At 38.7% G+C, this 14,093-nt stretch overlaps 1 protein-coding gene across 3 annotated transcripts; it reads left to right on the plus strand.

Moving 5' to 3' along the window:
• The first annotated feature begins 2,180 nt into the window (after nt 1–2,180).
• LOC118723088 (homeobox protein Hox-D9-like) lies at nt 2,181–13,425 on the plus strand. Of its 3 annotated transcripts, none has more exons than XM_036445157.2 (2): nt 2,181–2,680; nt 13,292–13,425. In XM_036445157.2, exons 1-2 carry the CDS (start codon nt 2,278–2,280, stop codon nt 13,393–13,395), a joined length of 507 nt encoding a protein of 168 aa, XP_036301050.1. In that variant the 5' UTR covers nt 2,181–2,277; the 3' UTR covers nt 13,396–13,425. The 3 variants fall into 3 exon arrangements, with proteins under 3 accessions (XP_036301050.1, XP_045440415.1, XP_045440416.1); XM_045584459.1 differs by lacking the exon at nt 13,292–13,425 and adding an exon at nt 6,928–9,949 and having other exon boundaries at nt 2,183–2,680; XM_045584460.1 differs by lacking the exon at nt 13,292–13,425 and adding an exon at nt 3,190–3,357 and having other exon boundaries at nt 2,183–2,680.
• The last annotated feature ends 668 nt before the right edge of the window (nt 13,426–14,093 follow it).

A 14,093-nucleotide genomic window follows, 5' to 3' on the forward strand; every position in this document is an offset into this window, starting at 1 on the left:
TAGATTGGCAATGGTTCATTTTGCCAAGAACAAGCAAGCTCCTCTTTGCCTCTCTTAGATAACTGAAGATCTTGGGGTCTCTTAACCCCTTCTATATTCATCAAGGACCTATGCCCAGGCCTACAGTTTTATCTCCTTTACTACCTTCTTTACCATCAATGAACTGGTCTTTCCCCCTCACCCCTTTAGGACTTGCTGCAAAGACCCTAGGTGCAGTCACTTGGGCTACTTTGTAGTTCCTCTCTCATATTCCCACACACTCTCCCTCAGCTGAGAATGGTCTTTTTTCTCTGCTCTTCAAAGTTATGCTGCAACTCAAATGTCAACCCTTATAAAAAGCCTTTCCCAAGCCTTCCTGTTCCCACCATACTTATTTATACTTTTCTATATAGAACTTTCTGCAGTCCAAACATGGGCAAATATCTTAACCTCTCTAAGGCTATTTTCTCATCAGAAAAATGTGAATAATGTCACAGATTAGGTTCCCCAGGAAGCAGACTTGACTAGTGAGCAGATTTATTAGGAAAGGCTCTTGGGGTCATCATGGGTGAGGAAGGGAAGGGAAGAATCGGGCAGAGGGAGAAGAGCTGGGATGCAGTCTTAATGGTATACTTCGGCTGTTACAGGTTGTTCTGGAGATGGGATGATCCATAACTATCTAAAGTTGGGATGAGAAGGCTGGGCTTCCAACAATCCTGAGATAGATACTATTTGCAGCCCTGAGATGATTAGTCATCGGATGTGGCCCCACTGGGAGGGGCGACTATGCAATACCAGAAGGGGGCTGACAGCTGATGGCTGTGGGCAACACTCTTGGCTGCTGGGGTAACAAGCCCTTCATTCTTTTTAAAAAAAATATATTTTATTGATTTTTTACAGAGAGGAAGAGAGAGGGACAGAGAGCTAGAAACATCAATGAGAGAGAATCATTGATCAGCTGCCTCTTTCACACACCCCACTGGGGATGTGCCTGCAACCAAGGTACATGCCCTTGACCGGAATCAAACCTGGGACCTTTCAGTCTGCAGGCTGACGCTCTATCCACTGAGCCAAAACGGTTTTGGCAAGCCCTTCATTCTTGAAGGGGATCTAAGAAGTATATTTCAGTGCCCACCACTAATGGTATCTATGTCAGACTGTTGCAACTCTAAAATAGGATACAGTATAAAAAGTACATTAGCATATTGCCAGACATGGGACTCAAGGTGTTAGGATTATTATAAATAGGACTTGGCTCTATCATCATTATAGAGCAAGGTGGAAAAGCTTTATTTATTTTTTGTCCATTAGGTTCAATAAGGCCTCAATAATGTGTTAATATAAAAATATAATGGTCACTGTGTCTTAAAGATGTTTTGGGTTGAACTCTCAACCAAACAAATACAAAAACCCATTTCCACCACTTAATAACTTTTTTTTTTAGCAAAATAAAAAGAGGTACGTATATCTATTATACTTGCCTGGAAAAAAAGTTCCAAAGCCAAAAACAAAAGCAATGCAGCGTTACTTGACAACTGCAGAAGAGCTTCCGTTAAAATGGCTTCTACCACTGGATTCTATATTTTTGGGATATAATCTTCAAACCACAGACAAGGAAGGAGATTTAGCTCAGCTTTTTTTCACAGCTCATAAACGGTAAGGCTGTCAATGGAACGATCAACCCAAAATACTTATCTCCAGTAGTGTGTGTTGGGCTTTATTTTCCTGCATGCTCAATATAGCTTTGTTTTCATAGGCTGATTACTGAACACTGTTTTGTGACAAAACAGAGGTCTGGGATAAAGCAATGAGCAGGAGTTACAAGTCCCTGGCTGTAAGGATCTCTCACTTTCTTGGTAGTAGGTAATCGACACATAAGGTCTCCAAAGTTACAACTCAGGAAGAAATGGCGCAAGTGTAACTCTTGCGACCCGGGGAAGTCTCAGATGTTGACCCTTGAGAAGGGACCTGAAATATGCATTGAACATCCAGGAGTTAAAAGAAATCTGGAGGACGTGTTCTGTTCTTGCCTGAGGGAACAGCAGCGCCAAGTCCTGAAGTGGACTGAGCCTGCGTGTTGTAGGAACAGGGGGAGAGCTAGAGGGGAGAGTGAGGGGACCGACGTGGGTGGGGATGGATGAGCATCTGTAATATACAGAGGTATCTGCCTGGCCCGAGACCGCACTGCTCAGGGAGCTAAGCAAGGTCACACAGGGCTGGATGAAGCGCATTTCCAACAGGGGAGCTACGGAGCCGCCTTTCCTGCCAGGGTAGGGCCACGTGTTACCACCGCCAGGCATGGACTGGGTCCTGCCCTCGGACCAGCCCTCGCCCCGGGGCGGGGGCGGGGGCGGGGGCGGGGGCGGGCCTGGGCGCCCCCGGCCCGCGGGCGCTGCAGAGGCTGCAGTGACCAGCAGGCGGTGCAGTGAGCGCGCCCGCAGCCACCGCCGCCAGCCAGGCCCAGCGACGAGGAGAAAGGAGGGGACCGGAAGGAGCCGCTGGTGCTGCGGGAAGTGGCAAGAGCGGGAGGCGGGGACCCACCTGGAAGCGCCGCGGCCCCGCTGTCGAGCTTCCTGCGCGGCGGCGGCGGCGGCGGCGGCGCGGCGACGGCCACCCGGGCAAGTGCAGTGGCGGGGGTGGAGAGCGGCCACGGCGGCGGCCCCTCCCCGAGTGGCCCGCGGAGACCGGCTCCGCGAGGAAGGTGAGAGGCGCCCGGGGCACGTGGTGAGGGCCAGACGCGGGGGAGGGGAAGTGGGCGAGGAAGAGGGAACCCGGGATTCATTCGGCTCAGGGACCCGGATTTGGAGCAGAGCGCCGGGAGAGGGTGGCCTGGAGGCGGCGGCGGCGGCGGCGGCGACGGCGGCGGCGAAGCCCCCACGTGGGGCGGGGGGTGCGCGCGCACGTGTGCGCGTGCGAAAGGGGGCCGGGGAGGACGGCGGGCACGCGCGCACGCGCGCTCCGTTGCGGCCCACGTGACGGGCACGCTGAGCACCCTGTTCCACGTGACAGGCTGGCTGCGCTGGAGGGATGCTGTGTCTGTAGTATTAACTGGTCACCAAGGGATTTTTAGGGTTGTTTGCCACTTCTCTTTTACACCAGAGGAAATAGGGTGAGAAATGTCAGGCGGATAAGACTTCCTGCCCTTTATCTGTTGTATACACATTCTTACAGTCGGTTAAAGGAAACACTTTTTTAACTGTCGAACTACAGACTTTCCTAGACCGCCATGTTCTTCTAGAGAGGAGAAACTCGCGAGATGCTAGTGGGTTCGTATCGCGAGAACTCTCGATTCTCGCGGGACTTTGTTGGCAGAGCAGTTGTCCTGGATGGCGGAGCCTTGGGTTCCCGGGGCCTGGGACCTGCAACTCTTTCCACAAGGCAAGTTGCTAGGGAAGGGGCCGGGAGCGAGTGCCTCTAGGTGCCGGGAGACGTGCTGTGTCAGCTTCCTCTGGTCTGGAGAGGGAGTACCTTGGCCCCATGGAGGCGGTGCGGTCCGCTCCTCACCCCCCTGCGGGCGCTCGGCCACCTGCACCGCGCGTCCCGCACCCGGGCTCCCCCTGCCCCGCGCAGCGAGAGTGCCACCCCCCCGTCCCAGCGCACCGCAAGGCTGCAGCCGCGCTCGTGCAGGCGTGATGATTCCATTGGATACTGTTACTCCTACTTCCAAACGTTCTTGTTAGTTTTGCTCCTTGTTGCCATTTTCTAAAGAATTCCAGACCTGTTAACCATTCTGTCGCTTGTGCCTGCGGCGGCGCCTTTCTGCACCGGCCGCTCTCAGACGCTACACACAGAGCGCCTTTGATTTCTTCTTTCTGGGCATCACTTACGCCTATTGATGTGGGCATTGGTGATTCCTCACCACTTTATCTTTGTGTTTACAGTGACTTTTGGCAGTGTTTGGAGAGACCCTTTATGTCTCTGGCAGTGCCTGATAGCAGAATAAACTTGTCCTTTTAATCTTTTGGACGTACGTGCCTAGTTACTCATAATTACCGATGAGATTTTGATTACCGTGTTATGAGGTTGCCATCTTTGATGTTCAGGGAGGGTTGTTTTAGGTTACATACTTAAAGTAATAGTGGAATGCTTTAAGTCAAGTTTTTAATTAACTCCTTTTCATAGGCTTGGTATCAGAGTTTGAGTTCAGTTTTTCTTGAGTGAGTTAAGTCATCAAATTGATTTTTCTCCAACTCGAGTGGCTTATCAAAAATGAAAATAACAGTAGACATTTTTCATATTCTTGCGCATCCTTTGGATTTACTGAGTATTCTTAGTGGGGAGTTAATTACAAAACTAACCAGATATCTAGGTAATTCATTCGCATATATAGTTTAAGCCACAAAAGTGCTATTTGCGTCTGCACTTAAAACAGAGAAGGCTCCCTGTTACACCACCAGGTTGCCTTCCCCAGTTCTAAGTCTCTGTGACCACTCCTAGAGGTAGTTGGGCCATTATTTCAGCTGTTTTCCATGTAGTAGTTTGTTTTCTTAAGGAAACATAGGGGTGGTGTTTTAAGATACACTATCACAGCATTAGCAATCAGTACAATTTTTCCTACTTAGCTTTTATTTAGTGATATATGCCTATTGTTTTGACTCATGCATTCTTGCTTAAAAAAATACATTGTTTTGTTTGTACAGATTTAGGGTGGTGTAATTTTGTGGAAGTATCTTAAATGATAGCATTATTTTTTTGTGTGCTAGAGATTTAGTATGCTAGGAGCTTTGTAAAAATAAAGTTCATTGAAAATAGGACTTAAAGGAAAAATATTTTATGACTTGGGATCTATATTTGTATACTTAATATTTGAATTATATACTTAACCCTTACATGCATGTTTATATTTTATAATACTTATATATTCTAAACTATAAGATAAGTATGTGTTTAGTTTTCTAGAAGTTTTACTAGTAGAAGTTATCAGCTCAATTCAAGTTATAGTTCTGACCATGAAATATAGTGAACTTAACAGAAGAATGGTTGATATATCAGTAGGGAATATAAATATACATATACTTAAAAGTTGTATGGAGCATTTTGCCATTGTTGCTTTTTGTATTTTTCCTCCCAAATTTACCAGCAATGTTATTTATTACACCTGTCACATAAAAAGAAAAGTCTTGTTCTTGGGTAGTGTGGTTTTTCAATTGTAATAATTTAGGAATATTGGTTATAGTTATTAAAAGTTGTATTTGAGAGAGGTGTGATGTGGGAAAAAGGAAAAGTAGACATGGGAATATATAGGTTGATACTGAAATGGAATTGTAGAAGTTGCAGACTGAAGAGGATGGTAGAAGGTTGACAGCCATGGTTCAAGAATAGACAGGCTCATGTTGGTTGTTGCAGGGCAAGCTGGGTTGACCAGAATTTGGAATCAGTATTTGAGGTAATTTTTTTTTCCTTAAATAATTTTTCAAATAGTTTTCAATCCTTTCCCCAAATTGCTTGATAGCTATCACCTGTCATAAAAAGTCAGCAACTGATGTTGATGTTTAATTGAAGTTACATTTAGGTGTATAACCCTCTTGTTAAATAACAATTGTTGGATAGATTTTATTTTATTTTATTTTATTTTTTTGATTTTATTATTTTTTAAAGGAAATTGTTGCCGTTGGCCAGGTTGCTCAGTTGGAGGGGCCTACCATACTCCCAGGGTTTTGAGTTCGATCTGGTCAGGCCACATGCAAGAATCAACCAATGAATGCATAAAATAAGCGGAGCCATAAATAAATCTGTTTCCCTCCTTACCACTCACCTCACTTTCCCTCCCTCCCTTCATCTCTCCTTTCCCTTCCCCGCATTTTCCCTCTATCCTCTTTCCCCTTGTCTTTCTCTCTAAAAATCAATACAAAAATAAAAGTAGGAAATTGTGAAAATTACAATGGATTCAAAGGTCACAACTATAATGGCTTTTGCAAAGATGTCTACAAAATTTTGCATAGTAATTGGGTCTTTGGTAGTTCCTCACAATAATATATGTTCCTTACAACAACTTTGTTTTATAAACTGTTTTTGTGGTGGGTCTTGGGAATTACCAGTTTTGCAAATTGGTACAGACTAAATTATCTAAGGTACTGGGAAGAAACTTGCTGGGAAAATCCAAGGAAGAGGAGAAATGTAACTTTTATGATTTGAATGTGCTTGAGTAAACTTAATCAAGACGTTTTATTTTCCTTTTTGTCAGTTACTTCGGTAGAAGTGATCTATGAGCTAATGAACTTCAGTAATCAGAGATAATGAGTAACTGATAATATAATACTGATTTGTCCTCACTTGGGTTTTTTCCCCAAGGTCTAATACAATGTTAATTTCTATACACCTGTAACATTGTAAACTATACATTGTAATACCTATGTTACCTATTAATTATACCAAGACTGTAAGTTTTATTTCTTACCTTTTGAATCAGTGTCCAAGAGAGATTTCAGTGTTCAAGAGAGATTACATATTGATCAATAACTTCAATAAAAGTACATTGCAGCCCTGGCCAGTGTGCTCAGTTGGTTGAGTGTTGTCCTGTATCAGTAAATATTTCTCAAATTCCTAAGCCTCTACTTCTAAAACCATGGAATATAGACTTTACTATTTTATTCAAACTTGTTCTTCTCACCTCTTTCTGTTTTTCTTTTTAGCAGTTCTTTCTAATTTATGTAGGTAATTTTGCTTTGTCAGAGACAAGTGAGTTGAGTAACTTTTCCTGAGGAGACTTAAACTATGTATTTTATTATTGATGACTTTTTTTTTTTTAAATTCCAGTATATTTACTTATTAGTAATTTAAGGACATTTTGAGTGCTAGTGATGCCAGCCACTATAAACAGGGATCTTGAGCCTTCAAAATAACTAACCAAGTAAAATAAACCTATGGACTTTATTCAGAAACTACTAATTGCAGTAAACGACTTTAAAGTTTGCAGCCCTAACAGGGTTGGTTATCTGATTTTTTTAGCTCACAGGTTATCCACAGAATTGGCCATTGGAGTTAGGCACACTGACAAGCTGAACTGTCTGTCATCTAATTTCAAGGGAGAAGGAAGAAGAGCTATTAAAAAAGAAGATGGAACTATAGAAGTTAATAGTATTTTAAAGCTATTACCTGGAGACATACAGTCATAAAATAATTAATTTCTGAATGAGTCCTATATTGTAGAGATGTATATAGTACATGATGGTCTTAGTGATGACATAAATCATATATAAACTTTTATTTCATATATTGTGTTTAAGGAAATAAATTGATGTCTATTAAAAAGATTGTTATAAGAGTAACTTTTTTCAGAGCTTTGTTAATGCACTTTAGTTTTCTAGAAAATTCATACAACTCATATGATACCAAATAAAAATGGTACTGTTATGTATGGAATTTCCTTTGTTTAATTTTATTGCCTTTGTCTATTTCCTTAGTTAATATCAAGGGATTATCTTTCAAATAAGGTTCATTCTACTTAATATTTGATACTAATAGTGATTTACCAATTGTCTAAAGAACATTTGTTGAAGGAATTTTCAAAACAGATGATTAGAATTAGTAAATGTTCTTTCTGCATTATTCAGTTATATAGTTTTGAGCCCTTATATTGAGTCTTTGTCCTCAGCATACTGACTGTCCCAAGATGAGAAATGTTTCATATTGTTGATTTGCTTGCTTTCTTAATTTCTTTTAATACGTTAAGTTAAACCTCATGCCTCATGGTAGAATGATGGTAGGTAGTGTTTGATTTAGCTATAAAGGGTGTGTATTTTAATCATTTTAATGGCTGGTTTGAGAATTTTATTTTATTTTTAATTTTTAATTTATTTTTTTGAGAATTTTAAATAATGGGAAATAATATAGCTGTATTAACATTTTGATAGGCTTCTTCCAGTATTTCAAATATATATGTTTTACATTATTATAGCTAAAACATTTAATTTCATGCCCAGTTTTTTAACCTAGTGTTGGATAACATTTTCCCATTTTCACAATGAGTCTTCATAATTATTATAGTAAATGGCTGTATAATGTTCCATGTGTAGATGAATCATTTCTCCTGTTCTAACATTTTGCATAAATAAATAACACTGAAGAATGTTTATACATGTTTCCTATATAAGTATTACTGTCCAATATATTGCCAGAAATGATTTTTAGCTCACATTTTATAGGCTCTTGCACCGATTGTAATATTTATAAAAAGTATCAATTTATGTTTATATTGAAGTGGCTGTTGCTCTGTACCTAACAATAAATATTATTTATAGAAACTAAATAGGATGTAAGTCAGACCACTTTTTTTCTTACATTACTACTGAGGAAAAACATTACTTAATGATTAATAGATGTAATCATTTTATGAATTTTTAAGAAAAGTAATTTTTAAATTAATGTAAACATACCTTTTGACCTAATTTTGTATTACTAACCTATGAAATTCCTCCTCCAGAAATTAATAAAAAATAAAAATATGATTTAATGCTGTTTCTTTAGTTTTTCTAAGTTAGATTTAAATAAATTTAAGTTTTTAACCTCATCTGGCATTGGTGTGAAGTGAGAATCTAAATGTTTTCCTCCAAATTGATAATTGTCTAACTCTATTAAATAATCCTTTATGTTCTCATTGCTTTATGTTTCATTTTTACATTTTAAATGTTTGTTTTATTCAAAACTTTATAAAAATAATAATAATGTTTTTTAAATGATTATTTAACATGTTTAATATAATTTGCCCTGGTCTCTTATTGTTTGTTTTCTGATTGATTTTTAAGAGCATTTTATAGAATAATAAAGCTCATTCTGTACAAAACAATGTTTTATAAGTTCTTTTCTTATTAGCCAAAATTTTTGAAATGATTCTGTTTTCATACTCCAGAATTAAATAGAATTCAATGAAGCGGTTTCTCCTTTCTTGAACACATAATATATGAAACTACTTTAAGAGTTCAGTACTAGAGGCTATAAGAGAAAAACTACTTTGGTAGATTTTTGTAGAATTAGAGAAATAAAATTCTAAGATCAGTAATTTAGGATCTGTGCTTAAGGTATTTTCTTTACTAAATATAGTAATAGACAAGTTGACATCCTAGGCTTCTAATATATTTAATGACAAAGTGCTGATTGGTAGTTCTAGGACTCAAAGTTATAGAATCACATTATCTTACTTTAGCTGTTAAGACCAGTGTGGTGCATTTACTGTAATCTAATGAAGAGTAAGAGAATTTCAGATGACCATCAGTGAGGACATCCATGTCAAGGAGGGCATTTTTAATATTAAAAGTTCTTATTGTTTAGAAAGGAGTGGTCTTTTTTTCTTTTATGAAAAAATTATTCAAGATCTTAAAATAATCATTCTGAAAAGATATTTGCATTTACTTACATTTTAAACTGTGATGGCTCCAAAGCTGCTATTTTAACATTTTCTGCTATTTACAGATTAGTGTGATTGCATTAATGTTAGGAAGAAAAATTAGATTAATTTTGAGTGATAAACCATAGTAAATATTGGGAAAGGTGTGTTTCTTGTGTTTGGGGTCACATAAAGAGAATTGCAGGTGAAGGGCTTGATGTGATGACATTTTCTACCTGGGTTCGGGATGAGGTTTAAAGGGATTGGAACATAATCTATACATTTTATTTCTATTGGAACTCAGGTACCCCATAAAGGGATGAGTTGATTGGTAAATTGGCACAGAAATGGTCTAGGAAATAGCAGGTGCTAATTTCTGGCTCTTATTTATATTCTTTACTAGTTTTTTTTTTTTAAATCAGAAATTTAAGGAAAACATCTGCTTTTTCAAATACATTTCCCATTAGTATGCAGGTTAATGTATTTCATAAGAAAAGTGAAATAATGCTCTATTTGGCTTGGCTGTATTATAGAGGGAGATTCCAAGATACCTTCCTGTGTGTGGTTTGTGAGATTTAGCTACTGATAGCCTTTGAGGAACTTGAATACTTCTCTACATTAACTCTCTACTGCACTCCCAAACCTGTAATTCTTTTTTTTAATATATTTTATTGATTTTGTACAGAGAGGAAGGGAGAGAGATAGTTAGAAACATCCATGAGAGAGAGTCATCGATCTGGGGATATGCCCGCAACCAAGGTACATGCCCTTGACCAGAATCGAACCCGGGTCCCTTCAGTCCCCAAGCCGACGCTCTATCCATTGAGCCAAACCAGTTTCGGCCCAAACCTGTAATTCTTAATCTTAACTCTCTCCACTGAATAGAATTTTAAAATGTTTTTGCAGTAATGTTTTATTTCCTGAGAGGGAAATTTCCTTTCCCCCTCTTCCCTGCTTAAAAAAAAAAAAAAGTAAATGTGATTAAAGCATAATACACACAGAAAGTTCCCATAAGGCTACAGTTCTGTGAATTTTCACTATGTGAACACACTTGCAAGAAGTTGGACATTATACAAAGCCCAGAAACTGTCTTGAGCCCTATTTTGGCCATGAAAACTCCCCTCTCATGAGAAACTACTATTTTGATGTCTGGTACCATAGAATAATTTTATGTGCTTTTGAACTTTAATTTCCTTTATAAACATGACTGCATCTTTATCTTGTTGTGATGTGAGTGACCTGAGAAATCAATCCTAGAACTCAATATTTATACCTGGAGATTTCAGCACTTTGAGTTAGACTTTTTTCCTCATGGCATTCAGTTTTCAAGAACTCCCTGGAAGGGGAGAAAAGCCTTTGCTTTCAGATTGTGTGGTAGACCTGTTTGTGTATTAATGATATTTGGGCAAACAGGACACTTTTAATTGTTGTCATTGATGGCCCACAACAGCCCCTCAGCTTTTATTTTATTTTTCCACTTAAATTTTTTGTTTTGAATACTTTAGTACAGCATTCTTGATGAGCTAATGGCTTTTTGGACTTTTATCCTATGACTTGGCAGCTTTCTTTTCATTCTTTGAATTCCTTTCAAGCGGTTACTCATTCCCATTCTAATTTTTATGACAGAAACTCTCTGTTATCCTGTATTATTTCTGAGAGTGTTGTGAGGGTACCACTCCCCAAGGAAAAAAATCCCAATTTAAGTTTAAGCCATTTTACTTTTAAGATATTTATTTTATATTTATAAACAGTACAAAATTGTGGCATGCTGATTATAAAATCAAATTGTAGGCTACTAAAACGTTGAGAATCAGCTGAGAGACTTATACTTAGTATTTCCTTTCAGGCTGGCTTCATGTGTAAATGCAATTTTCTTACCAGAAATCCTCCTCCCTTTGTATTTTCTATGCCTCCCATTTTACTTTCTTAATTTTAAAGAAAGGCATAGTAAAAGATTTATTACTGTATTCATGCACATAATTTTTCAGATAAGTCTCATGGTTAGTTAGCCTGGAAGATACACTTAATTTCCTTTATAAATAAATTTTGATTACTGTCAGTTGTTACTTTAGGGTCAGAATATTATAAATAGCTCATAGTTGTTGGAATTAGCTATTTTGTTTTAGCGTAACTTAAGATTAACACATACCTACATTTCAGACTCTAGTGATCTTGTATTTGCTGAGCTTTTGTGGAAATGTTAGGCAAAGGCTTTGACTAACATTTCTTTAAGAAGTTGTGGGATTTTTTTGGCTTGGAGATTTTAAATGTCTGGCATTGGGGGGGATACATTGTGTTATAGGAAAACATTATCATGAAGAATGAAGTAGAGAATAATTGACTTAGGTAATGGTTATGGAGTTTCCACTAGATTTGAATAAATGCTCTTTACTTGGCCAATGAGTCAGGACATTTTCCAGTTAGACCTAAGCCACATATATGTAGGTAGATACTTTCTTTCTGTAGTTAGCAAAATTTCACCAAGGAAATTCTGAATTAGAATTGGTCCTCAAACTTTAACATGCATCATAATCACCTTGAAGGTTTTATTTGTTTTTGTTTTTTAAAGATAATGGATGGCTGGGCGCCACCCCTAGAGTTTCAGATCTAGTAGGTTATGAGACCTAATAGGGTACAGTCAGGACACCTATATTTAATCAAAGAAACGCAAACGAACACCTCAGAACTGATTCTGATGTACATTCTAACAGAACTTATGAGCAGTAGTTCTCAAAATAATGGGCCTTGGCCTGGAAGATTGCTAATTCCATTCCTGGTCAGGGCACATGCCAGATTTTCAATCCCTAGTGGGGGGAATGCATGAGGCACCTGATTGATGTTCCACTCTTTTTTTTTTTTTTTTTTTTTTAAATAAAATATATTTTATAGATTTTTTTATAGAGAGAAGGGAGAGGGATAGAGAGTTAGAAACATCAATGAGAGAGAAACATCGATCAATCGATCGATCAGCTGCCTCCTGCACACCTCCCCTGGGAATGTGCCTGCAACCCAGATACATGCCCTTGACAGGAATCGAACCAGGGACCTTTCAATTGGTAGGCTGATGCTCTTATCCACTGAGCCAAACCAGTTAGGGCGATTTTCTACACTTGAATAGATGTTTCTTTCTTTCTCTCTCAAGATCAATTTAAAAAATCTTAAAAAAAAAAAAAAAAAGAGCCTGGGCCCAGCTGGCTTAGCTCAGTGGTTGAGCGTCAAACCTATGAACCAGTTGATTCCCAATCAGGGCACAGGCCAGGTTTTGGGCTCAATACCCAGTGTGGGGTGTGCAGGAGGGAGCTCAATCAATGATTCTCTCTCATCATTGATATTTCTTTCTCCCTAAGATAAATAATAAAAAAAATACATATTTATATAAAATGAACCTGGGAATAGCAGTATAGCATTATTTGAGAACGTGTTATAAATACATATTCCAACTCAGGTGGAACCCAGAAATTTATGCTTTAAATTGTTTAGCTCTCTAAATGATTCTGATGTGTGCTGAAGTTTGAGAACCATCTGGCAACTCAAAAGTGCCCTTTCTGATTGATATCTTTCTGGGCACTTACTAGAAATGCAAATCTCAGCCGTAGCTGGTTTGGCTCAGTGGACAGAGCATCAGCTGGCGGACTGAAGGGTCCTGGATTCAATTCTGGTCAAGGGCACATACTGCCATATCTCTACTGCAGGCTTGATCCCTGACCCCTGGCTCTGGTCAAGGCTCCAGATTGGGAGGCCACCCACAATGTGTCTCATATTGGTGTCTTTCTCTGTCTCTCCCCCTCCCACTCACTAATAACTTAATGAAAAATATCCTCAGGTGAGGATTAACAACAAAATAAATGCAAATTTTAGGACCTACCCAGATCTTCCCAAATAACAGAATCTCATTTTAATTAATTTCCCAGGCAGTTTGAATGTATATTGAAGTTTACGAGGGACTGCTCTAGATAATTAAAAAAACACACACATTTTTATTGATTTCAGAGAGAAAGGGAGAGGGCGAGAGAGAGAGAGAAACATCAATGATGAATATCATTTACCGGCTGTCTCATGAACACTCCCTACTGGGGATCGAGCCTGCAACCTGAGTATGTTTCCGTGACTGGAATCGAACCTGGGACCTTCCAGTCCACAGTCCAATGCTCTATCCACTGAGCCAGACCAGCTAGGGTTGCTCTAGATTATTTATTTATTTTTATTTAATTATTTAAAGAATTACATGTAGTACACATATATCCTTTTTTTCCCCCATTGACCTTCCCCAGCTGCCCCTACCCCTTGTTGCATGCCCTAATTTCTAGATAAATTTTAAAAGTAATGCTGATAAAATCCTCTGTGTGCTACATACATAGAAACACTGTATTCATTATTAGTTCTCACAACAACCTTGTAAGGATGGTTACTGTTACCTTTTTCTGCAAATGAGCAAATTGAAGCAGAGACTTTAAATATCTTGCTCAGTGTTATACAGGTTCCCATTTCTGGGTTTGGATTATGAACCTAAGCATTCAGAGTCTGTTTTTGGAGTTTGAGGTGTTATCATGGCCATTTATGTACATTTGTCTTCACTGTAGTATATATATTCAGTTTTAATGAATTTCTTGTATCTCATTTTACAGTGATACTTGCATTTTCTTCCAGATATATTGTTCAGGGACTGTTTTAAACATAAAAATAATCAGAACTGGAGTAGCTATGATTTGAATACTTTGATCTTTAAAAATAGGATGCATTTAAGTTTATTCATTGTGTTATTTATCCAAACTGTTATGCTCTTTATACACCT

The sequence above is a fragment of the Pipistrellus kuhlii genome, unplaced genomic scaffold, assembly GCF_014108245.1.
Source record: "Pipistrellus kuhlii isolate mPipKuh1 unplaced genomic scaffold, mPipKuh1.p scaffold_m20_p_2, whole genome shotgun sequence".
NCBI classification, from domain to species: Eukaryota; Metazoa; Chordata; class Mammalia; order Chiroptera; family Vespertilionidae; genus Pipistrellus; species Pipistrellus kuhlii.